Below are 25,293 nucleotides of genomic sequence, written 5' to 3'. Positions count from 1 at the left end.
GTTTTATCGAGTACTATTAGTACTATCGAGTACTAAATTCACTCTGAATTTCCGCTGATGTTGATCCCTGTACAGGTTTTAAATGATTTGACAATTAAGACAGTCAAGTTAGCATCAAGTCATATTTTGTCTTGTTTTCACATTAGTATTAACTAGAAATAAGTTATTCAAGTTGTTGAAATCCTAAGCAGTGTGCCAGAAGACTTTTGCTCTCCAATATAGGCCACTTTCTGTGTTTGCTAAAATTGTGGCATGAGGGCAATGCACACGCAATTTGGTAGCAGAAACTCCTCCCTGCTAATGAGGAAACAGCTAGTTATGGATGTAGTATATTTTGTTGTAGAAACTCCTCCCTGCTAATGAGGAAACCGTTAGTTATGAATGTAGTATATCTAGTAATGAGGAAACCACTAGTTATGAATGTAGTATATCTAGTAATGAGGAAACCACTAGTTATGGATGTAGTATATCTGGTTGGAGCAAAAATGGTGAGCGAAGATTTGTTTTTCACAACGTATTCTGAATATTACAAAGCACTATCAGCGCAAGATCAGGAGTGCTACTCAAGGAAGCTCACATTAAGCTCTGTATCTATTCACTATTTCACCACCGTGGGGGAAAACTCAGGGGAGTTCTAATAGGCTGAAAGAAAATATAGCCTCCATTTCCAGTTTGCTTATTGCTTACTTTTTGATTATAATTGTAAGGCTCGTTTGAATCTTAATATATTTGTGTTACTGTCGCAAATCAACTGCTTTATTCTTCAACACTTCAACCAGTAAAATGCTCTTTGGCTAGCTTTACCATCAGCATGACAATGAGGGTTTGTACACTGAGAAGTTTCCCTGCATTAAAGCCACTAGGAGCGCCACCTCTAGATGAGCATTTTCCTGTTTGCTTATGGCAGAATACAGCTCATTGAGTGCGGTCTTCGTGCCAGCATCGCTCTGTGGTGGAATGCACACAGCTACGAAAAATACAGATGAAAACTCTCTAGGTAGATAGTTTGGTCTACAGCTTATCATGAGATACTCTACCTCAGGCAAGCAAAACCTTGAGACTGCCTTAGATATCTGCACTAGCTGTTATTTACAAAAATACATAGTCCGACACCCCTGGTCTTACCAGACGCCGCTGCTCCATCCTGTCGGTGCAGTGTATAATCAGCCAGCTGTATGTTGATAATGTCGTCAGTCGCCCACGACTCCGAGAAGCATTAGATATTACAGTTTATAATGTCCCGTTGGTATTTTAATCTTCCTCGTAGGTTATCAATTGTATTTTCCAAAGATTGCACGTTTGCTAGTAGAATTGAAAGCAGTGGGGGTTTACTCGACCGCATACAAATCCTTAGAAGGCAGCACGAACTCTGCCCCCCTTTTCTCAGTCTTCTATTCACGCAAATGACGTGGGCCTGTTCCCGGGAAAGCAATATGTCCCTTACATAGGGCTCGTCGGACTCGTTGAAGGAAAAAAACAAATAGCTTCCAGCTCGTGGTGGTGAGTAATCAATGTTCTGATGTCCAGAAGTTATTTTCGGTCATAAGAGACGATAGCAGCAACATTATGTACAAAATAAGATTTAAAAAATAAGTTACAAACAAAGCAAAAAACAAACAAAATAGCACAGTTAGTGCTAGTAAATTCATTATTCTGCTCTCTGGTACTCAGACGAGAGAGCTCTGAAATCGGAGTAGAGAGCCAGAGCGATTTATGAAAGCACCCGAATGTCCATTGAAAAAGCACAACGACTATGCCATTTAGCTAAGCTAAGAATGATGGGAATAATCAAGTCAATAAACATTGGGTAGTTAGTTAGAATATAGTTCATATACTGTATAAGTAGCCAACTAGCGTTAGGTAGCTAGTTGACATACCGGTACATACTGCTGTAATAGCATGCAAGCAAATTGTCAGTCAAAATAACGTGTATGGTAACTTATTTGAAAAGTCATTACTTTATTACATTGCTCAGTATTTTATTAACATTTGTCATAATTAGTTAAAACAATGAATTTGTATCGGCTCTCGTTGGGCTTCGTCTGAATATTTTCCGCCATTTTCTTCAAATCTGAAAACGATGTGAAACCACGCCCATTTGATGAAGAATTGCATTATGGACCCTAACGTACTGCGTGTTTACGTCATATTTTGGCGAAGATAGTACGACATCAGGGAACTTTTAACATATTAACTATATCCATACTATGACCAATGAGCATACTATATAATCAATTAACATAACAAATAGTACGGTTAGTATGAGTATTCTAACACAGCTAATAACTTATCAACAGCTAACAATTTGACCCCTGGTAGTTATAGAAAGACCCATTTACTATTTAGCCACTGATTCTTGAAAAATATAACTTAAGTTAATATAACTTACCCCACCAGAAACCAAAATATAAGCTTGTATAACACCACTGTTTGTAAACAAGCACTGTATAGCCTTGAAATCTGTTTAAAACTATCATTTTGACCTTATGGATGGCTAGTCCTTGTATTTATAGTCAATTCAGGGGGTAGCCCTGAGCTGGACTCAAACCTGGGTCCAGTGACTGTCAAGCCAACACCTTATAACTGTTACGCCAAGATGTCTGAACTTCTTGAAGAGGTCGCTAGGTGTTGGGTTACGGTGGCTACAATAGCTTTCTCTATGAATTTGAGAGTGGTTACATTTCTCCAGCCCCCATCCCTCAGCTGTTTACCAAACCAAGTTTCAGGGCTGACATTTAGTTGCTGTTTAAATCCTAAGTGGCCCCTTAAAAAAAGCCACACAATCAACCAACCAATCTGTAGTTCAAACAATAACAAAGATGTCATTCCACCACTGTTTTGGTAATAAGATGATGGATGGGGCTGGAGAAATGTAACTACTCTCAAATTCATTGACAGACCTATGGATGCAAGGACTGACAATCCATAATATCAACATTATAGTTTTAACCATGTTGAGGCTATACAGTGTTGATTTACATTCTTTCTAAACATTGGCGTAAAAACTATTATTTGGGGGATCTGATGGGGTACAACAGTTGAACGAAGCTCATGAGGCATGTTATACTCTTCAAGAATCAATGGCTATAAATAAACACATTTAAAAAGTCTAAATATGGATGTAGCAATTGCATATTTCCCATCAGTTCAACAACTGCAGAGTTTGCGCCTCTGTTTTTAAGACAGTACTTGCTAGTGTTAATCAGGGCCCGTTCATCGTTAGAACCATTGGATGCTTTAACATGCCTTTGGGAAACCGAGTCCAGATATCCAGTTTCCTCCTCTTCTTTTACTGAAACTTCCTCTTTCACTCTGAACGCGTCTGCCTCTTCTTATTTCACTGTAACAGCCTCATCCTCTACTTGTTTTTGTATTGTGACATCCTCCTCTTCCTTCTCCTCTTTCACGACAACGTTCACCCACAGACCCTCTTTCTCCGTCCAGCAGACCTTCTCTTCTTTAACAGGAGAGTAAACTCTGGTGCCTTCTTACCGTGGGCACAAAACGAAACAACCTGCTTGCTCCTTTTTGTTTTGTCAACTTTTCGGTAGGGATGTTACGTTTGATACCGGAGCTACGAGGCATGCATCCAAATCGCTAAGCAGTAAACTTCAAAACAGTGTGCTGATGCCTGTATCACTTTATCAGCAGCACGTGATCAACAACTTCTGAAGCTTAATTTAGTTGAACAACCACCTGATTGGTTTGGTATTGGGCTTGTTTGACACTGCAGGCGACTGTCAACTGACTGATATACAAATACCCATGCATCATAAATAACTCCTCGTCATTATTTATAAATCAGCCAGTCACAATTTACCCACAATTCAGCATGGATTTGATGCTCTCGAAAATGGCCAGTGGTTTAGTAGATGACATAAAGGCTACGCTGCGCACGCTCTAGGCCGCGTGGGACGTCATCTATAATAATGTGACTGTTCTAAATTCTGTGTTGCTCAAACCTGTTGAACCTACATTACCGTTCAAAAGTTTGGGGTCAATTAGAAATGTCCTTGTTTTCCATGAAAACATACATGAAATGAGTTGCATAATGAATAGGAAATATAGTCAAGACGTTGACAAGGTAATAAATAATCATTTATAATTGGAATAATAATTGTGTCCTTCAAACTTTGCTTTCGTCAAAGAATCCTCCATTTAAAGCAATTACAGCCTTGCAGACCTTTGGCATTCTAGTTGTCAATTTGTTGAGGTAATCTGAAGAGATTTCACCCCCTGCTTCCTGAAGCACTTCCCACAAATTGGATTGGCTTGATTGGCACTTCTTATGTATCATACGGTCAAGCTGCTCCCACAACAGCTCAATAGGGTTGAGATCCGGTGACTGTGCTGACCACTCCATTATCGACAGAATACCAGCTGACTGCTTCTTCCCTAAATAGTTATTGCATAGTTTGGAGCTGTGCTTTGGGTCATTGTCCTGTTGTAGGGGGAAATTGGCTCCAATTAAGCACAGTCCACAGGGTATGGCATGGCATTGCAAAATGGAGTGATAGCCTTCCTTCTTCAAGATGCCTTTTACACTGTATAAATCTCCTACTTTACCACCACCAAAGCACCCCCAGACCATCACATTGCCTCCACCATGCTTGACAGAAGGTGTCATTTTTTCTGCATCTCATGAATGTTCTTGTTTGTGATCCAAATACCTGAAACTTAGATTTGTCTGTCCATAACACTTTTTTCCAATCTTCCTCTGCCCAATGTCTGTGTTATTTTGCCCATCTTAATTTTTTTATATTTTTAAACGGTCTGAGATATCGATTTTTCTTTGCAACTCTGCCTAGAAGGCCAACATCCTGGAGTCGCCTCTTCACTGTTGACATTGAAACTGGTGTTTTGCAGTTACTATTTGATAAAGCTGCCAGTTGAAAACTTGTGAGGTGTCTGTTTCTCAAATTAGACACTAATGTACTTGTCCTCTTGCTCAGTTGTGCACTGGGGCCTCTTTCTATTCTGGTTAGAGCCAGGTTGCACTGTTCTGTGAAGGGAGTAGTACACAACGTTGTACGAGATCTTCAGTTTCTTGTCAATTTCTCGCATGGAATAGCCTTAATTTGGAGGAGAGGGCTTCGGACCTCATCTCAGTGAGTTTAGGTTGGGAAACCGTGGAGGAGAGGGCTTTGGACCTCATCTCAGTGAGTTTAGGTTGGGGAAACTGTGGACGTGAGGGCTTTGGACCTAGTTCATGGCATTGAGGAGGAGAGAGCAGCTGTAACACAGTACCTGGTCTAGTTCATGACATTGAGGAGGAGAGAGCAGCTGTAACACAGTACCTGGTCTAGTTCAAAGGGACAAGGGGGATACTAAGAGGGACCAAGAGTCTGTTGATTGGTCGGTCATTGGGTTCATTTGTTTTACAATATGTTAAAATCAAGCTTTATTTATACAGCACATTTCAGACATGGATGCAACATAATGGCTTCGTAGGAAAAAAACAATGAAAATTAACAGAAGAAAAACAACTGAAAGACTAATGAACAGTCTAAGGAAATGCCATTGATTAAAATATGAATTGGATGCAATATCCAACCCAAAATACAAGCTTGTTTTTTAGGAGGGGCTCTGATAGACACTATGGGGGTGTCCACTGAAAATCGACTAGTAACAACAACTGGGACCTAAAAGACACTCACCATGAGACCCACTAAATCTTCCCAAGAAGAGGCAAACATAAGGAAAACACACACCAAACTTAAAGACAGGAAGTAAATCAAAAAGGTGGTGGTTAAAATAATTTATTACAATCAATACCATTCATACTATTACAAAATCATAATTCTCATTCATTCTTAATTAATTATATTTACAAAAACATCAAACAAAAACAAACCTCAGGGGAGCATCGTCCCTCCCCGTCATACCTAACCAATACCTAACCCTTTCTCTATCTCCCCTTCCCTAATCTATCCCCTTACCAAACTCACTCTAACACTCCCAGCCCTAAACCCCCTTTCCACCTCTCCCGTGCCGCATGCTTCCCCCACTTCCTCTCCTCCCTCTTCATCTTCCCCCTCAAATTACCTTCCACCCTTCTCACTATCCCTTCCACCCCACAATCTCTCCCTGTCTTGACTAAATTCTGCCCGGCTTCCCACAGTCCCTTTTTAAAGAGACTCATGAGAAGCCACAGCAGAAACCTGTCCCTATCCGTTCCCTTTGCTCTCCCTACGCCTCTCTCTAGCCTAGCCCATGTCAAAACAAAATCACTCCTAACCACACCTAGCATTACCCGTGCCCTAGCCCAGACTAGTCCGGCAAAGGCACAGTCCCAGAAGGCATGGCGCACAGTCTCCTCCCTGCCACAAGAGGATCTTGGACAGGTGGGGGATTGCACCAAACTATACCGGTACAAGATGGCACGTACCGGCAAGCACTTATGGAGGCCCAACCAATTCAGGTCCTTGAGCCTGTTGTCCAGGCCCCGCGCCTGCACTCCCTCCCAGACCACTGACGAGATGCCCGCTACAGGCGCAGGACTCCCTGCCTGCCTGACCTCCTCGTACAGGTGCCTGTGGTCTAAACCTACTCGGGCAACTTCAACCTCGGGGTGCGCACGCAGCCACTTGGCCGCATGGCCAAAATGCCACGGCAGCTGTTCCGCCCGAGGACCCGCGTTAGACTACACCATTACGCTTCTCGCCTTAAACGAGAAGAACATCAGCAGGAGGTAACCGGACGGGTGTATAACCGGACGAGCAAGCTCCGTCAACAAGAAAGAAACAAAAATGGCGTCCAGCTTGAGGGGGAAATGTGGTACCCCCCTACCTCCCTCCCCGATGGGACAGATCATGCGTGCCCTGGCGACCCACTCGCACCTGCCACTCCACATAAACTGAAACACAAGCCTCACTAGAGTCCTCCTCAGACAAGCCGGCAATGGATAGATGTATGCCACATACAAAAGAGACGGCAACACATCCACCTTTAGGACCAGGACTTTGCCCATAAAAGACAAATACCTAGCCTTCCACATTGCTAGCTTCCTCTGTACCACTGCGATACGCATGTTCCAGTTTAGCGTCGCTGAGCCGGAGGTCTCAAAATGAACCCCGAGAATCCTCAGGGCCCCTTCACAGAGAGATAACCCCCCAGGCACATCCGTTCTACCGCGCCATCTTCCGAAAAACTTGACGGAAGACTTTGCATGGTTCAGAACTGCTCCCGACGCTCGGGTGAAATCCCCAAAGATGGCAAGGGACCTTGTCAGGCACAAGTCCTTGCACAACAGCAAGGAAGTGTCGTCGGCGTACTGCGTCATCTTAACACGCAGCCCACCGCTTCCAGGGATCAACAAGCCTTCCACCCCTGTGTCTGCCCTAATGGCAGCCCCCAGAGGCTCCATGTACAGAACGAAGAGGAGAGCCGAGAGTGGGCATCCCTGCCTGACCCCAGGCGAGAGGTCAAAAACGTCACCTAAGTGACTATTTACACTAACTCGACACCCCGCTCCGACATATAAAGTACGGATCCATCCTATAAACTTCTCCCCAAATCCTAATCTACCTAACACCCTGAATAGAAAATATCTATTCACGCGATCAAAAGCTTTCGCCTGATCTAGCGCTGCTACCATTAAAGGCAGCCCTCTATCTTCAACCCAAGCGATGGAATCCCTGATCAACTGTAGGTTCCATCTTATAGAGCGGCCCTCTACCCCGCACGTCTGATCCTCGTGGACGACGTAGGGAAGGGCTGTGCGCAACCGGTCTGCTAAAACCTTTGCAAGAATCTTGTAATCTACGCACAGCATGGTCAATGGCCGCCAGTTGCCAAGGTCAGTTGCTTCCCCCTTCTTATAAAGAAGTGACAGCACACCACGCCACGCCTTTAGGGCTGTGAATCTCTCCCAGTCAATCGACCCGCCGAGGTTGCCTGCCTCGTACTCGAGTTCAATTAACCTTTGGATACGATCCACCTCCCTCCTTTCCTCCCTTTTTTTCCTTCTACAATATCCTATTATAAAAGCCCTTATCCTCCCCTTGACTAAATCCCACCACTCTAACACCCCCTCGCATATGGACCGGAGGCCGTCAAGCCTCCGAAAGAAACAAAAAAATGCATCAACGAAAGCCTGCTCCTCCAGTATATCCCGATCTAACTTCCAGTACCCCCTACCGAAGAGGCAGACTGGCGTCCCCACCTGCAGGAACACCCCGTCGTGATCCGTGAAGAAAACAGGCAACAGCCGCCCAGACAACTGACCCAAAGACCTGGATACAAAAATGTAGTCGAGCCTCCGCGCAACCCCCCTGGAGTTGCGCCATGTAGGACCGACCATTGCCGGAGTAGTGTGCAGGCCACCATCAACCAGACCATGGCAAGCCATTAGCCCAGAGATGGCACCTGCACTGCTATCACCGCCTAACCCTAAATCTATATTAAAGTCTCCTCCTATCACCAAGTGCCTGTTTGTAACACACAGGGGCGCCAGACAGTCCACCATCTCCCTCCTGTCTGCCGCCACCTGTGGCCCATACACCCCAATTAACCTATATCTAGCTTCTCTAAACTTAACATCTATCCCCAAAACTCTACCCTGCATTATTACAAAAGTGTTCTCTATTTTAACCTCTCTATGCCCACACAAAATCCCTACTCCTGTTGAGTGCACCCCTCCTATGCCCCAAAAAGATTCCCCCTTATCCCACTCCCTCTTAAATCTACACACATCCCCACCATCCCTCAGGTGAGCCTCCTGTAAAAAACAGAAATCAAACCCCACACCCTCTAAATAACAAAAAACCGCCCTCCTTTTAACATTATCCCTTAACCCCCTAACATTTAGACTAAAAAAAGAAACAGAACTATTCATTTAATTATTTACAGAAAATAAAAACCCCAAAACCCAAAGAAAAACTAGGAGACTCACCCGATGCTCCCCTGGTCCATCTCCACCGGCGGGGACGTCCTCTCCTCTCCTGACGCCCCCCCGTCCTCCATCCCAACCCATGATCCAGGCAGTGTGTTGGGTCCTCCCTCCCCACCCACCATCCCCCCCTCCCTGTTTGCCTCGGGGCTGCATATAGGGGACCCCATCTCCCCAAACAGGAGTTGGGATCCCTCTAGCAAACAACCCACCGACCCCTCACTGGAGTCATCCACTAAAATGCAAGGGGCTGAGGCAAACCGGGAGAACAAATTACCCTCCCCTCCCCCCCCCCGCCACTCTCTTAACCCCCCCCCTCCCCCTCCACACCCCCCTCCCTCTCACTTCCTGCCAAGCTCCCCCTCTTTATCCCTTTCTTCTTTGGTGAAGGAGGTAGCGGGGAGACACAACGTCCCATCCCCACTAACCCCTCCACCAAATCCCTCATTTCGACCTCGAGGAAGCCTGGCAGGCTGTCCCCCCACTCCTTCCCCCCATCTCCCCCCCTCCCACCTCCACTCCTCCCTCCTTCTCCGTCACTGTCCCCGTTCCCTCTTCCACTCCTTCTCGTACCACTGTCCCCTTCTCCCTCTGCTCAGCTCCTCCACCTTCTTCCGTCCCCTTTTTCTTCTCTCCTTCTGTTCCATTCTTTTCTTCTCCTCGCCTCTTTCTTCCCACCTCATCCTTCTTCCCATCTTCTTCCTGCGCCGTCTTTTCCCCTGTGCCATCCATGCAATCCGCACGCGTCCTTTCTTTCCTCCCCCCATCACCCGCCCCCCCCCCCCAGCTGCAGACGCGTATGACCGGTGACGAGCCGGGCAATCACGCCACAGGTGTGCTCTTGAGCCACACCCGTGGCAAGCCTTGGGCTCGTCACACTCCTTGGCCTCGTGTTCTTCCGACCCACAAAAACGACATTTCTTGGCGCTGCACGAGGCCAGGATATGGCCGTAGGCCATACAACGCCTGCAGAACGGGGGCTGACGTGCATAGTAGAGTGTTCCCTGTCAGCCCCCAGGGAGAACATCGCCGGAGGATGGAGGTAGCCATCCACACTCTTCGGGGACTCCCTGAGTAACGCCTGGAACCCTCTCCTCCCGTTCCAGAAACCCAGGGAGTCCCTGAGGTACCTCGCTGAGGAGACATTGTCCATGTATCTCCCCAGAAAGGCCCTCACTTCTTCATCCTTCACGTGCGGATTGTACATGTTTACGGTGACCACCCTGAAGTTGTTCTTTGCCAGGCTGGTCACCGCATAATGGCACAGGGGTCCTTTTCTTTCCGCTTCCTTTGCCATCTTCAATACATCATCATGTTTCTCTTGCTTGTGAAACGTCACATCAAAACCCTTTTCATTTGGGTTGCCTTGAAGGCAGAGTACTTCCTTCACCTCTATCCTGAGGCATCCCATCAATATGGTCCTTCCAAAAGTTTCCCTGCCCCAAGGTTCCATCTCCTTTTCAGTCCATGAAAATCTTACGGTATTTGCTATACCAATCCCCGGAACCAACCAGGTTTGCTTGTTTGTATTCATTTTTTTCTTCAAAAAAAGCTCTCTTCAGAAAGAAGCTTCAACCTGAAATGAAAACATCTTTAACCAAAAAGGTGGATCAACTAAAGGTGTTGACTCTCCACATCTATCAAGACAACTAGACCACTGGGCCAGACACTCTTAAATAGAACCTGGACCAGCTCAAGTGAAACGCCTCCCCACTAATGAGATGTATAAGCCAGCACAGGTGTAACACATACTGACTAACAAGGTGACACCAATCAGTGCACTGAAGACACATTTCAATTGAACAAGGTATCCTCCTTTCCTACCTGCTAACCTCCAACCTCAAAACATAAATGGAAAAACCAAAGCCTGTAACACCTTCCCCCTAAAGACAACAACTTTATCCTATATTTCTGTTTGACAAGAGAAAACAACAGAAAACAACTTCCAGCCTCCTGGGTGGTGCACAGCCTCCTGCGATGCAGTGTTAGCTGTGCCACCAGACTCTGGGTTCGAGCCCAGAGAAATATGAGGCGATTTGAATCATGCTTCTTCAGTTGTGAAATGAAGACATTTAGCACTTGAATGTTGTAGGACTGTTCATACAATTGATTATAGACCAATTTATTACACTGCGACCATGTGTATAGGCTGTTGAAATTAAATTGTTTTCTTTTCAACTTTCACTTTCAACTAATACCAAACGTATATTGTACGTCGGGCAAAGTCTTATTTTCAACGACATTTTCCTAGGTGGGATAGCCCCAATGTCACAGTTTTAACGTGTCCAAATCAATAATCCAAATGCAGAGAAAGTTTGTGATAACTTGAAATCTTAAAGATAAAATGTTCTATATACACAAACATCTGCCACAATAATCATATGAAGTATTTTCTTAAACAAGCACCTTATAAACTGCATAAGCACCAAAAACGCTGTTGTTTTGACAAATAGTAATACATCACTGACATCGATTAGGGGGGAAATCAGGTTGTACGTGATGTTGAAACTAACATAACTATAAAAACACATGGAAATGGGAGATATCTTTCACCTCACTGATTAGAGGACAACATGCAGAAGACAGTCAGCTACATTTGGAAGTTAAATAAAAGAACGCAACACTTATTTGTCATCACTCATCGATATAATTTTTAAATCAATTGTGCAGCAGGAGGGAGATGAGGTTGCACGTCCTGTTAAAACTAACAGCTCAAAAACCACACGGAATATGGGAATAATGTGTACATCACTGGTTAGAGGACAACTTGTAGAAAACAGCCAGCTACATTTTGAAGTGGTGCAATTTGATTCAAGTGGGTCACCAACATGTTAAGTGTAACAACTTATTTGTTAGTCACTTTTTGTTAAATCAGATAAATAGTAACTCTTCCAATTCAGAGCCTGGATTTATCCCCTGAGGCTAATATCTATATCATGTTGAAATCAATAGAACAGGGGACAAAGGGTTAGGGTTCTACATTGTGACATCATTAGAATACTCCTACTACAATGGCAAAACATTCTACATTGTGACATTACTTCATTGATATCATGAAACAACTCCTTCATGTATTTATTTTCTGATGATTGATCGGAGATCTTTTATCAGAGTATCTCTGGTCACAGCTATAAGATCTCTCTCCTGTGTGTGTCCTCTGGTTTAAAGTCAGCTGGCAAGATGTTGTAAAACTCTTCCCACATTGATCACAGCCATAAGATTTCTCTCCTGTGTAAATACAACTAGCAAGATGTAGTAAAACCCTTCCCACATGGATCACAGCCATAAGGGTTCTCTCCTGTGTGTGTTCTCTGGTGTCTAGTCAGAATGCTAGATGTATTAAAACTCTTCCCACATTGGTCACAGCTATAAGGTTTCTCTCCTGTGTGTGTTCTCTGGTGTACTGTCAGATGGTCAGATCGAACATAACTCATCCCACATTGACCACAGCTATACGGTCTCTCTCCTGTGTGTGTTCTCTGGTGTACTGTCAGATTGCCAGATCGAACAAAACTCTTCCCACATTGATCACAGCTATACGATTTCTCTCCTGTGTGTGTTCTATGGTGTCGAGTCAGAATGCTAGATGTATTAAAACTCTTCCCACATTGGTCACAGCTATAAGGTTTCTCTCCTGTGTGTGTTCTATGGTGTCGAGTCAGAATGCCAGATGTAATAAAACTCTTCCCACATTGGTCACAGCTATAAGGTTTCTCTCCTGTGTGTGTTCTCTTGTGTCGAGTCAGAATGCTAGATGTAATAAAACTCTTCCCACATTGATCACAGCTATAAGATTTCTCTCCTGTGTGTGTTCTCTGGTGTACAATCAGATGGCTAGATGTCGTAAAACTCTTCCCACATTGATTACAGCTATAAGGCTTCTCTCCTGTGTGTACTCGCTGGTGTATTTTAAGTTCTGATGAAGTTCTGCAACGTTTCCCACAGTCAGAGCAGTAGTGAGATTTCTTTCCTGTGGGTCTCCGCTGGTGTTTCTTGAGGTGTTCTGATGTGGAGAGACTCTTCTCTGCCTCTTCATCATCATGTTGTTGTTGAGGCTCCTCAGAGGATCCACGGTAGTCCCGTATCTCTCCTGTGTGAACAACAAGTCAGACGGTTAAAGGCCCACAACAGCAGAAACTGTAAAAGGTGATGCCAACACGGTAGCCATGATGTTGTACAACAATTGACGTCTGACGCCTTGGTTCACTCCAGACCTGACTTCCCTCGACCAGCACAAAAACACCCTGTGGCGTACTGCACTAGCATCGAATATCCCCGCGATATGAAACTTTCAGGGAAGTCAGAAACCAATACACACAGTCAGTTAGGAAAGCAAAGGCTAGCTTTTTCAAACAGAAATATGCATCCTGCAGCACTAATTCCAAAAAGTTTTGGGACACTGTAAAGTCCATGGAGAATAAGAGCACCTCATCCCAGCTGCCCACTGCACTGAGGCTAGGAAACTGATAAATCCACGACAATAGAGAATTTCAATAAGCATCTCTCTACGGCTGGCCTTGCTTTCCACCTGGTCTGTTCAACCTCTCTTTCGTATCGTCTGAGATTCCCAAAGATTGGAAAGCTGCCGCGGTCATCCCCCTCTTCAAAGCGGGTGACACTCTACACCCAAACTGTTGCAGACCTATATCCATCCTGCCCTGCCTTTCTAAATTTATTTATATAGCCCTTCGTACATCAGCTGATATCTCAAAGTGCTGTACAGAAACCCAGCCTAAAACCCCAAACAGCAAGCAATGCAGGTGTAGAAGCACAGTGGCTAGGAAAAACTCCCTAGAAAGGCCAAAACCTAGGAAGAAACCTAGAGAGGAACCAGGCTATGTGGGGTGGCCAGTCCTCTTCTGGCTGTGCCAGGTGGAGATTATAACAGAACATGGCCAAGATGTTCAAATGTTCATAAATGACCAGCATGGTTCAATAATAATAAGGCAGAACAGTTGAAACTGGAGCAGCAGCACGGCCAGGTGGACTGGGGACAGCAAGGAGTCATCATGTCGGGTAGTCCTGAGGCATGGTCCTAGGGCTCAGGTCCTCCTCCGAGAGAGAGAAAGAAAGAGAGAAAGAGAGAGAGCACACTTAAATTCACACAGGACACCGAATAGGACAGGAGAAGTACTCCAGATATAACAAACTGACCCTAGCCCCCCTACACAAACTACTGCAGCATAAATACTGGAGGCTGAGACAGGAGGGGTCAGGAGACACTGTGGCCCCATCCGAGGACACCCCCGGACAGGGCCAAACAGGAAGGATATAACCCCACCCCACCCACTTGTTGTGGACATGTTGTGCTAATGTTAGTGTGATTGTGTGTGAGTATGTTTGTGTGATTGTGTGTGAGTATGTTTGTGTGAATGTGTGTGCGTGAGAAGCCAGTATAAAATGAACAGGCTAGCGCGCTCTCGAAAATAGATTTTCTGACAATCGTAGCTGGCCTTCATTTCAACCAGTTTCTCACAAATTCTGGGTTTCTGCCAAACATACCCTCGTAAAACTGACTGTCCTACCAATCCTTGACTTCGGCGATGTCATTTACAAAAGGTGATTCTACAAAGTATTGAAAAGTATTATTGGTGTGAATACAATAACAATAACATAGATTAAGTTATGGGTCCTACAGAAACCACTAGTTATACAAATACCATAGACCTACTGTAGGACCCATAACTTCACCTAACAACAACATAGACCTACTGTAGGACCCATAACTTCACCTAACAACAACATAGAGAAACTGCAGGACCCATAACTTTTGTCAATAAAGTTAAGGTGACACTCGGTTAGAACCATTGGATTTAGCAAACTCTGAAATGATTTAGGATTTCTGTGCGCATGAAAACTGTTTTCCCATAAGGAGCCACTAAATGTTACGTAGGTAGAGAGCATTTCAGAGATCTGAATACAAAAAACTGTCCGACAGCAAGATCCAGTATTTAAGTTGAAGTTCATCATATGACAAGCTTAACGTTATGACTATAACTACTGTTCCCTGAAGGAGGGAAACTAGGTACAACATACTATTAAATCCATGCCTCGCTGGAAGCCCCGCCTTCCACAGGTGATGAGCGTGAGACTTCAATTTAACACCGCTCTTCACCGATCCAGGAAGTGGCGGGGCCAAACAGGTGTTGTAACTCATTCATAACTGGCACGCAGATTGGTAGAAATGGTAAGATAGATTGGCTCTCCAAATGGAAATGGAAAAAGTTTGCCGATTTTACTGGAAACTTCACGAGCATAACCTCAGGCCAGCAGCAGGTTGGGAATTGGTTATTTTCTTCTGGTTAAATTGATCTCTGGCTTCCTCAAGTGATCTGTGTGTCTTAATTATTTAATCAAACGCTTAAAGCATCAGTTCAGTTCAAGTTCTGCATATACAGTTGATGTTATTAAACACATGGGGTGTGTCTATATGAAAAAAAATACACATCATAAAATTTCAACCATTCATTTGGTAGAAAGAAAATACTATTTAAAAAAAAAATCTGGGACAGCCCTAAAACATACAACATACATGCATTCAGACCCCTTCCCTTTTTACACATTTTGTTACGTTACAGCCTTATTCTAAAATAGATTAAATAGAGAAATGTTCCATTTAAAAAAAATTAAGCAATCGTCAGACAATACCCCATAAAAGTGAGAAAAAAGTTTAGAAATGCTTGCATACCATTGGTTGTAACTCTCTAGGTCATGCCAGTAGGTTACAGTAGGTTGTAACTCTCTAGGTCATGCCAGTAGGTTACAGTAGGTTGTATCTCTCTAGGTCATGCCAGTAGGTTATATCTCTCTAGGTCATGCCAGTAGGCTACAGTAGGTTGTATCTCTCTAGGTCAAGCCAGTAGGCTACAGTAGGTTGTATCTCTCTAGGTCATTCCAGTAGGTTACAGTAGGTTGTATCTCTCTAGGTCATGCCAGTAGGTTACATCTCTCTAGGTCATGCCAGTAGGTTACAGTAGATTGTATCTCTCTAGGTCATGCCAGTAGGTTACAGTAGGTTGTATCTCTCTAGGTCATGCCAGTGTAACGGATGTGAAACGGCTAGCTTAGTTAGCAGTGGTGCGCACTAAATAGCGTTTCAATCGGTGACGTCACTTGCTCTGAGACCTTGAAGTAGTAGTTCCCCTTGCTCTGCATTGGCCGCGGCTTTTGTGGAGTGATGGGTGATGCTTCGTGGGTGACTGTTGTTGATGTGTGCAGAGGGTCCCTGGTTCGCGCCCGGGTATGGGTGAGGCGACGGTCTAAAGTTATACTGTTACACCAGTAGGCTACAGTGGGTTGTATCTCCCTATGTCATGCCAGTAGGTTACAGTAGGTTATATCTCCCTAGGTCATGCCAGTAGGTTACAGTAGGTTGTAACTCTCTCTAGGTCATGCCAGTAGGTTACAGCAGATCCAAGTGGAAACAATTATCAACCCAATGTGGAAAGTGTCGAATTTGGTCAACAACAAAATGAATGGCTTAATTGCTACATGAGGTTTACTTAATCCAACAGAAGTTTCGTAAAGCTTAAGTTATGTGGACACGTGACATACCGACAACTTTGATAAAAACACTACAGGAGTTGTCTCCAGATCGATATGCATATTCATGCTAGTAGCTTAGCATCTCTCTCCATTGAATACGTTGACGTTGTTGACGTCAACAACCCTCATATAATATAAACAATAGATTACAATAATAAGATGTATCCACCAATCCAAAGAAAGGATAGGTGGGAGCTAGACAACCCGCATGGCCACTGTGAAGACAAAGACTCCCCTTGTTAGAGCGGAGAATCATCTTGTCAGTATATCCATAATCTTTGGTGTAGCCAACCCAACTCTCACATGGCACTATTGGGGGGCACGGTGTGTAGTAAATCATCACTACACGAAAATCACTACATGCCGTGCCCCCCAGTCTGCGGTCAGCAGATAGACCCTTCTCAAATATATGTTAAGTTTGACTTTTTGGAAACGGAAAGGATAAAACAAGGGGTGGCTTGCTCTCTACGTTGTCTGACTCTAGACATATCAGTCATCATCCCAGGGCCCTCCGTTGAAGAGGTATTGACGAGCAAACTCCGAATATCCAAAGTGAAAAAACACATTTAAGTCGGTACTTACTTGTGTTAATTAGATCTCCAATCTCCACCTCTTCATCTTCCAATGTGACAGTAATCGCCCCTTCCTCTTTCACTCCAAAAACTGCATCCTCCTCTTCCTCTTCTTTTACTGTAACATCCTCCTCCTCTTTCACTCTGAACGCGTCTTCCTCCTCTTTCTCTTCCTCTTCTTTCACTGAAACGTCTTTCTCTTCTTCTTTCACTGTAACAGCCTCACCCTCCACTTGTTGTTTTACTGTAACATCCTCCTCTTCCTTCTCATCTTTCACAACAATGTTCAGCCCCAGAGCTTCTTCCTCCGTCCAGCAGACCTCCTCTTCTTTAACAGGAGGGGAGTAGTTTAGGGAGCTCATGTTCGGGGACGTTAGCTAGCTATCATTAGCGACTAGGCTAGTGCTAACTTAACCAGCCAGCTACTATAGCTGACTAATACAAAATAACGTAATATGAAATTAAATAGGTTAACAAGTAGATACGACAGATGTGTGTCTAAAACACAGCAGCTAATATACACCGAAAGCGTATAAATAGCTTGAATCTTTCGGCTATGTTGGCTAACAAGCTACCGAGGTGGTTGATGAGCTGTTTCTGAAGAACCGTCCACTAGATTATTCGTCACGCTGGCAGCGTCGCCAGAAAGACTCACATCGCCGTCTGCTGACTGGAGGGGAAACGCAGTTGAGGATCATATTTTATTTTCAGACAAAGATTATTTTAAATGGATTTAATTAAATAATACTATTATATTGAAACATAGAAAGACCTGAATGTGCTGATTGATTAGTGCGAATATTTTTTTTTTACTACAGCAGATTTAAGGCAGTTTCATTAAGTCAAACTAAATCTAAATAAGTAGCCAGCAACTGTCAGTCTATACCGCTCCTACATGGTGTAACAATACATCATGTATATGTATATAATGAACAGACTAGGTCTATACTGCTCCTACATGGTGTAACAATACACCATGTAGATGTATATAATGAACATACTAGGTCTATACTGCTCCTACATGGTGTAACAATACATCATGTCGGATCTATAGAATTTTTTAAAATTTGATTTATTTCACCTTTATTTAACCAGGTCGGCAAGTTGAGAACAAGATCTCATTTACAATTGCGACCTGGCCAAGATAAAGCAAAGCAGTTCGACACATACAACATGGAGTAAAACAAACATACAGTCAATAATACAGTAGAAAAATAAGTCTATATACGATGTGAGCAAATGAGGTGAGATAAGGGAGGTAAAGGTAAAAAAAGGCCATGGTGGTAAAGTAAATACAATATAGCAAGTAAAACACTGGAATGGTAGATTTGCAGTGGATGAATGTGCAAAGTAGAAATAAAAATAATGGGGAGCAAAATAAATTAATACAGTAGGGGTAGTTGTTTGGGCTAAATTATAGATGGGCTATGTACAGGTGCAGATGGGCTATGTACAGGTGCAGATGGGCTATGTACAGGTGCAGATGGGCTATGTACAGGTGCAGATGGGCTATGTACAGGTGCAGTAATCTGTGAGCTGCTCTGACAGCTGGTGCTTAAAGCTAGTGAGGGAGAACAGTGTTTCCAGTTTCAGAGATTTTTGTTGTTTTTGCCAGTCATTGGCAGCAGAGAACTGGAAAGAGAGAATTAGTTTTGGGGGTGACCAGAGAGATATACCTGCTGGAGTGCGTGCTACAGGTGGGTGCTGCTATGGTGACCAGCGAACTGAGATAAGGGGGTACTTTACCTAGCAGGGTCTTGTAGATGACCTGGAGCCAGTGGGTTTGGCGACGAGTATGAAGCGAGGGCCAGCCAACGAGAGCGTACAGGTCGCAATGGTGGGTAGTATATGGGGCTTTGGTGACAAAACTATTTTGTAAATGACATCGCCGAAGTCGAGGATCAGTAGGATGGTCAGTTTTACAAGGGTATGTTTGGCAGCATGAGTGAAGGATGCATTGTTGAGAAATAGGAAGCCAATTCTAGATTTAACTTTGGATTGGAGATGTTTGATGTGAGTCTGGAAGGAGTTTACAGTCTAGCCAGACACCTAGGTATTTGTAGTTATCCACGTATTCTAAGTCAGAGCCGTCCAGAGTAGTGATGCTGGACGGGCGGGCAGGTGCAGTCACCGATCGGTTGAAGAACATGCATTTAGTTTTACTTGTATTTAAGAGCAATTGGAGGCCACGGAAGGAGAGTTATATGGCATTGAAGCTCGTCTGGAGGGTTGTTAACAGAGTGTCCAAAGAATTATTTGACACACTGAACTCTATCAGAGAAGTAGTTGGTGAACCAGGCAATACATACGTCATGTAGATGTATATAATGAAAAGACTAGGTCTATACTGCTCCTACATTGTGTAACAAAAGTTTGGGGTCCGTAAGAAGTGTCCTTGTTTTTGAAAGAAAATCTATTTTTTTGTTCATTAAAATAACATCAAATTGATCAGAAATACAGTGTAGACATTGTTAATGTTGTAAATGACTATTGTAGCTGGAAACAACATATTTTTTATGGAATATCTACATAGGCATACAGAGGCCCATTATCAGCAACCATCACTCCTGTGTTCCAATGGCACGTTGTGTTAGTTATTCCAAGATGATAATTTTAAAAGATTAATTGATCAGTAGAAAACTCTTTTGCAATTATGTTAGCACAGCTGAAAACTGTTGTGCTGATTTAACAAAGCTTTTGTAAACAGTGTGTGGGCCTTGTTCATTAACAAAGCTTTTGTAAACAGTGCTGTTGCATAACAATCAGGCAGTAGAACAACAATAATCATCACCCTCTTGACCAATCTTCCCTCCCCTTAACATTGGGTAGGATTCAGACCCTGTCAGTGTGCCAGGTGGTCATTGGGTTTGATTCAGACCCTGTCAGTGTGCCAGGTGGTCATTGGGTTTGATTCAGACCCTGTCAGTGTGCCAGGTGGTCATTGGGTTTGATCCAGACCCTGTCAGTGTACCAGATGGTCATTGGGTTTGATTCAGATCTTGCCAGTGTACCAGGTGGACATTGGGTTTGATTCAGACCCTGCCAGTGTACCAGGTGGACATTGGGTTTGATTCAGACCCTGCCAGTGTACCAGGTGGACATTGGGTTTGATTCAGACCCTGCCAGTGTACCAGGTGGACATTGGGTTTGATTCAGACCCTGTCAGTGTACCAGGTGGACATTGGGTTTGATTCAGACCCTGCCAGCATGGCCAGAAATGTATTCCAAGGTCAGTAATTTATAACCACAGAAGCACCACAGACCTTTCATGCATGACTAAAAACAACTAAGTATTATATTTACTGCCATGGTCTAGTATGTCACCACCTCAGACACCATTCACAATGCTGGCTGAGGTACGAGTGAAACATGACATATTATTTTCTAACCGTTCACAATGCTGGCTGAGGTACGAGTAAAACATGACATATTATTTTCTAACCGTTCACAATGCTGGCTGAGGTACGAGTAAAACATGACATATTATTTTCTAACCGTTCACAATGCTGGCTGAGGTACGAGTGAAACATGACATATTATTTCCTAATTGTCAAAAAAATCCCCACTCCTTAATCAACTCTCACTGTTTAACCAGAATAACATGAGTTGTGTCCTTTAGACTTTTAGACTGTTAGTCCAAAATAATATTCAGCTACTTAGATGTCATGTTTTGTGATGTTATGGTCACTATAAGTAATCCTGAATCTAGTGAAATGCCTGGAGGGGATGTGTTCATTCATAACCCATCATTTATACCTGTTAATTCATAACCCATCATTTATACCTGTTAATTCATAACCCATCATTTATACCTGTTAATTCATAACCCATCATTTATCCCTGTTAATTCATAACCCATCATTTATTCCTGTTAATTCATAACCTATCATTCATTCCTGTTAGTTCATAACCCATCATTTATACCTGTTTGTTCATAACCCATCATTTATACCTGTTAATTCATAACCCATAATTTATACCTGTTTGTTCATAACCCATCATTTATACCTGCTAATTCATAACCCATCATTTATATGTGTTCATTCATAACCCATCATTTATACCTGTTAATTCATAACCCACCATTTATACCTGTTAATTCATAACCCATCATTTATACCTGTTAATTCATAACCCATCATTTATACCTGTTAATTCATAACCCATCATTTATCCCTGTTAATTCACAACCCATCATTTATACCTGTTAATTCATAGCCCATCATTTATACCTGTTAATTCACAACCCATCATTTATACCTTTTGCTCGAAAGGGGCGGTTCAGGCAGACTTGCACGCTCCCTGACCTTACTTCTTACTTGGCAGGAACTGATGGGGATCCATAATAAACCCCAGGAAGAGTAGCTGCTGCCTTGGCAAGAACTAATGGGGATCCAAAATAAACACCAGGAAGAATAGCTGCTACCTTGGGAGGAACTAATGGAGATCCATAATAATCCCCAGGACAAGTTGTTGCACACAGTTGGAACACAGTTATGTGATACTTGGTATAGAAAAGTCCAATCTTAGGAGAGTACATGAGAGGCACTATACTGTGTGTCTGCAGGTGTCTATCTTGTCAAAACCACTGATACAGGAGACCCAACACCCTCTGGCGGAATGGATCATTTCTACAGAGAAACCTAGATTCAAAGGCTTGTGTGTATTAGGTATATGTTGTGAAATTGTTTGATATTACTTGTTAGATATTACTGCACCGTCGGAACTAGAAACACAAGCATTTCACAACACCCGCAATAACATCTGCTAAACATGTGTATGTGACCAATAAAATGGAGGAGGAGAGGAGGTAGACTAGTGGTTAGAGGGGAGGTAGACTAGTGGTTAGAGGGGAGGTAGACTCGTGGTTAGAGAGGAGGTAGACTCGTGGTTAGAGAGGAGGTAGACTCGTGGTTAGAGAGGAGGTAGACTCGTGGTTAGAGAGTGTAGTATCTGGGATCTACATCGGTTTATATTAGTTACTGTGCTGTTACTAAGCAGTAATGCATTACGGCAGTGTTACTTTACTACACCTAATAGGAAATGCACATGCTCACTGGGGTGCCGCAAACTGTAGAGCACGAGGGGTTTTGACTAAACGAAAACTAACTGTACTCCCGTCTCCTGCCTGGTCATTTCTCCACAACACAAATATTACAGAGAGGAGGTAGACTCGTGGTTAGAGAGGAGGTTGACTCGTGGTTAGAGAGGAGGTAGACTCGTGGTTAGAGAGGAGGTAGACTCGTGGTTAGAGAGGAGGTAGACTCATGGTTAGAGAGGAGGTAGACTCGTGGTTAGCGAGGAGGTAGACTCGTGGTTAGCGAGGAGGTAGACTCGTGGTTAGCGAGGAGGTAGACTCGTGGTTAGAGAGGAGGTAGACTCGTGGTTAGAGAGGAGGTAGACTCGTGGTTAGAGAGGAGGTAGCCTAGTGGTTAGAGGAGGTAGACTAGTGGTTAGAGGGGGTAGACTAGTGGTTAGAGGAGGTAGACTAGTGGTTAGAGGAGGTAGACTAGTGGTTAGAGGAGGTAGACTAATGGTTAGTGACTAGTGGTTAGAGGAGGTAGACTAGTGGTTAGAGGAGGTAGCCTAGTGGTTAGAGGAGGTAGCCTAGTGGTTAGAGGAGGTAGCCTAGTGGTTAGAGGAGGTAGCCTAGTGGTTAGAGGAGGTAGACTAGTGGTTAGAGGAGGTAGACTAGTGGTTAGAGGAGGTAGACTAGTGGTTAGAGGAGGTAGACTAGTGGTTAGTGACTAGTGGTTAGAGGAGGTAGACTAGTGGTTAGAGGAGGTAGACTAGTGGTTAGAGGAGGTAGACTAGTGGTTAGAGGAGGTAGACTAGTGGTTAGTGACTAGTGGTTAGAGGAGGTAGACTAGTGGTTAGAGGAGGTAGACTAGTGGTTAGAGGAGGTAGACTAGTGGTTAGAGGAGGTAGACTAGTGGTTAGAGGAGGTAGACTTGTGGTTAGAGGAGGTAGACTAGTGGTTAGAGGAGGTAGACTAGTGGTTAGAGGAGGCAGACTAGTGGTTAGAGGAGGTAGACTAGTGGTTAGAGGAGGTAGACTAGTGGTTAGAGGAGGCAGACTAGTGGTTAGAGGAGGTAGACTAATGGTTAGTGACTAGTGGTTAGAGGAGGTAGACTAGTGGATCGAGGAGGTAGACTAGTGGTTAGAGGAGGTAGACTAGTGGTTAGAGGAGGTAGACTAGTGGTTAGAGGAGGTAGACTAGTGGTTAGAGGAGGTAGACTAGTGGTTAGGGGATGTAGCCTAGTGATTAGGGGAGGTAGCCTAGTGATTAGAGGAGGTAGCCTAGTGATTAGAGGAGGTAGCCTAGTGATTAGAGGAGGTAGCCTAGTGATTAGAGGAGGTAGCCTAGTGATTAGAGGAGGTAGCCTAGTGGTTAGAGGAGGTAGCCTAGTGGTTAGAGGAGGTAGACTAGTGGGTAGAGGAGGTAGACTAGTGGTTAAAGGAGGAAGACTAGTGGTTAGAGGAGGCAGACTAATGGTTAGAGACTAGTGGTTAGAGGAGGTAGACTAGTGGTTAGAGGAGGTAGACTAGTGGTTAGAGGAGGTAGACTAGTGGTTAGAGGAGGTAGAATAGTGGTTAGAGGAGGTAGACTAGTGGTTAGAGAGGAAGTAGACTAGTGGTTAGAGAGGAAGTAGACTAGTGATTGTGGGTTATATTTCTCAATACCAAATTCACTAAAAGAACACCTGAGAATACACACTGGAGGGAAATCTCACTGCTGCTCTGTGGGAAGATATTCAACTCTTCATCAGACCTTGAAATATATCAAAGAATTCACACGAGATACATTTTTAGACTATGATGGTAATTTTTCTACATCTAGCAGTCTAACTATACACCATAGAACACACAGGAGAGAAACCTCATAGCTGTGATCAATGTGATACGCTGATATTTAACAAAAAGTGACTAACTAAAAAATAGTTGTTACACTTACCACGTTGGTGACCCAGTTGAATCAAAATGAAACCCATCAAAATGTAGCTAGTTGTTTTCTACAAATTGTCCTCTAACCAGTGAAGTACACATTATTCCCAGATTCTGTGTGGTTTTTGAGCTGTTAGTTTTAACAGGATGTGCAACCTCATCTCCCTCCTTTTGCACAATTGATTTCAACGTGATATCGATGAGTGATGACAAATAAGTGTTGCATTCCTTTGTTTAGTGACCCTTACATTTAAATGCATCACTCCAAAATGAAGCTGACTGTCTTCTGCAGGTTGTCCTCTAACCAGTGAGGTAAAAGATATCTCCCATTTCCATGTGTTTTTTTAGTTGTGTTAGTTTCAACAGCATGTACAACCTGATTCGCCCCCAATTGATATCAGTGATTTGGTGCTTGTGCAGTTTATATGATTACTATTGTGGCAGATGTTTGTGTACATAGCACATTTTCTATTTAGGTTTTCAGTATATCACAAACTGTTTCTGCATATTGGTTATTGATTTGAAGACGTTAAAACTGTGTTTTGACATTGGGCTATCCCGCCTAGCAAAATGTAATTGAAAAGATGTTGACAATAAGACTATGCCTGACGTCCAATATAAGTTCACATTGTAGTTTTTGGCTCAGCACTGCACAGCTGATTCAAATTATCAACTCATCATCAAGCTTCAGGTGGTATTTATGTATTAATTTGCGATGCTATCCTTGATATGATCCTGTAATTGTCACATGTTACACATGCACATATGTGTGCCCATGCATCTATCAATCCAATGTTATCATGATTTGTTATCAGGGATATTATACTTTAGTAATCCACAATGACCTGGTGATGTAACAGTCTAATAATTACATTGTCTTCCATATTCCTAGATACCTTGTAACTGGAGATTCCTTCAAAACGATTTCCTACATTTACCGTGTAGGGCACTGCAAGGATGGGTGACTAGGGTCATCTGGGACTGCCTCCTGGAGGAATTCAGGTGTGTGAAGGCTACCTGTGTCCTGCGTAACTTCATGAGGATGGACACGAGGACCAGGATGGGTTCTGCAGCTCGCCGCCGTGTCCCAGAGGAGAAGTCTGCTGCTCTGCAGGATGTTTCAAGGATGGGGTCCAACAACGCAGCAAGAGAGGCAATCCGTGTGCAGGAGATCTTCACCTCCTACTTCTTCAAAGATGGTGCTGTTCCCTGGCAACACCTTAGACTACACTATGCACAACCAAAGGCTCTTTTAAGAGCCATTCACATTGCAATAAGAGTATTCTTCCATTTACTTAGCTATGTCACCTGCAGTTATTAAATTCACAGTTTCTCTCCCTA

General features: G+C 43.6%; 2 protein-coding genes across 4 annotated transcripts in view; both read right to left on the bottom strand.

Annotated features, from left to right (window-relative positions):
• LOC110485128 (zinc finger protein 239-like) overlaps positions 1 to 10,187 on the bottom strand; it is a 28,526-nt gene extending 18,339 nt beyond the window's left edge. Inside the window, exons 1-2 of the mRNA XM_036939732.1 lie at positions 10,068 to 10,187; positions 9,717 to 9,894 (exon numbers count right to left, since the gene is read on the bottom strand). Of these exons, the coding sequence (XP_036795627.1) occupies positions 9,717 to 9,894; positions 10,068 to 10,187 (298 nt within the window). The remainder of the gene's footprint in view (positions 1 to 9,716; positions 9,895 to 10,067) is intronic.
• On the bottom strand, positions 9,682 to 17,653 carry LOC110487376 (zinc finger protein 436). Of its 3 annotated transcripts, none has more exons than XM_021559303.2 (2): positions 17,018 to 17,636; positions 9,682 to 12,980 (listed from the first exon to the last, which is right to left on the bottom strand). In XM_021559303.2, exons 1-2 carry the CDS (start codon positions 17,367 to 17,369, stop codon positions 12,133 to 12,135), a joined length of 1,200 nt encoding a protein of 399 aa, XP_021414978.1. In that variant the 5' UTR covers positions 17,370 to 17,636; the 3' UTR covers positions 9,682 to 12,132. The 3 variants fall into 3 exon arrangements, with proteins under 3 accessions (XP_021414978.1, XP_021414980.1, XP_021414979.1); XM_021559305.2 differs by lacking the exon at positions 9,682 to 12,980 and adding an exon at positions 13,882 to 13,939 and having other exon boundaries at positions 17,018 to 17,653; XM_021559304.2 differs by lacking the exon at positions 9,682 to 12,980 and adding an exon at positions 13,882 to 13,942 and having other exon boundaries at positions 17,018 to 17,651.
• Between the last annotated feature and the right edge of the window lie 7,640 nt (positions 17,654 to 25,293).

The sequence above is a fragment of the Oncorhynchus mykiss genome, chromosome 13 (genome assembly GCF_013265735.2).
Source record: "Oncorhynchus mykiss isolate Arlee chromosome 13, USDA_OmykA_1.1, whole genome shotgun sequence".
NCBI classification, from domain to species: Eukaryota; Metazoa; Chordata; class Actinopteri; order Salmoniformes; family Salmonidae; genus Oncorhynchus; species Oncorhynchus mykiss.
The sequence above is the reverse complement of the archived record's forward strand: the minus strand, read 5'-3'. Positions and strand labels throughout refer to the sequence as shown.

Excerpts from the sequence above, each read along its gene's own strand:
- LOC110487376 (XM_021559303.2), bottom strand. The coding sequence starts at position 17,369 with ATGAGCTCCCTAAACTACTCCCCTCCTGTTAAAGAAGAGGAGGTCTGC. Across the intron at positions 12,981-17,017 it reads TGGAGATCTAATTAACACAA|GAGAGATACGGGACTACCGT; the intron begins GTAAGTACCGAC and ends TTGTTCACACAG.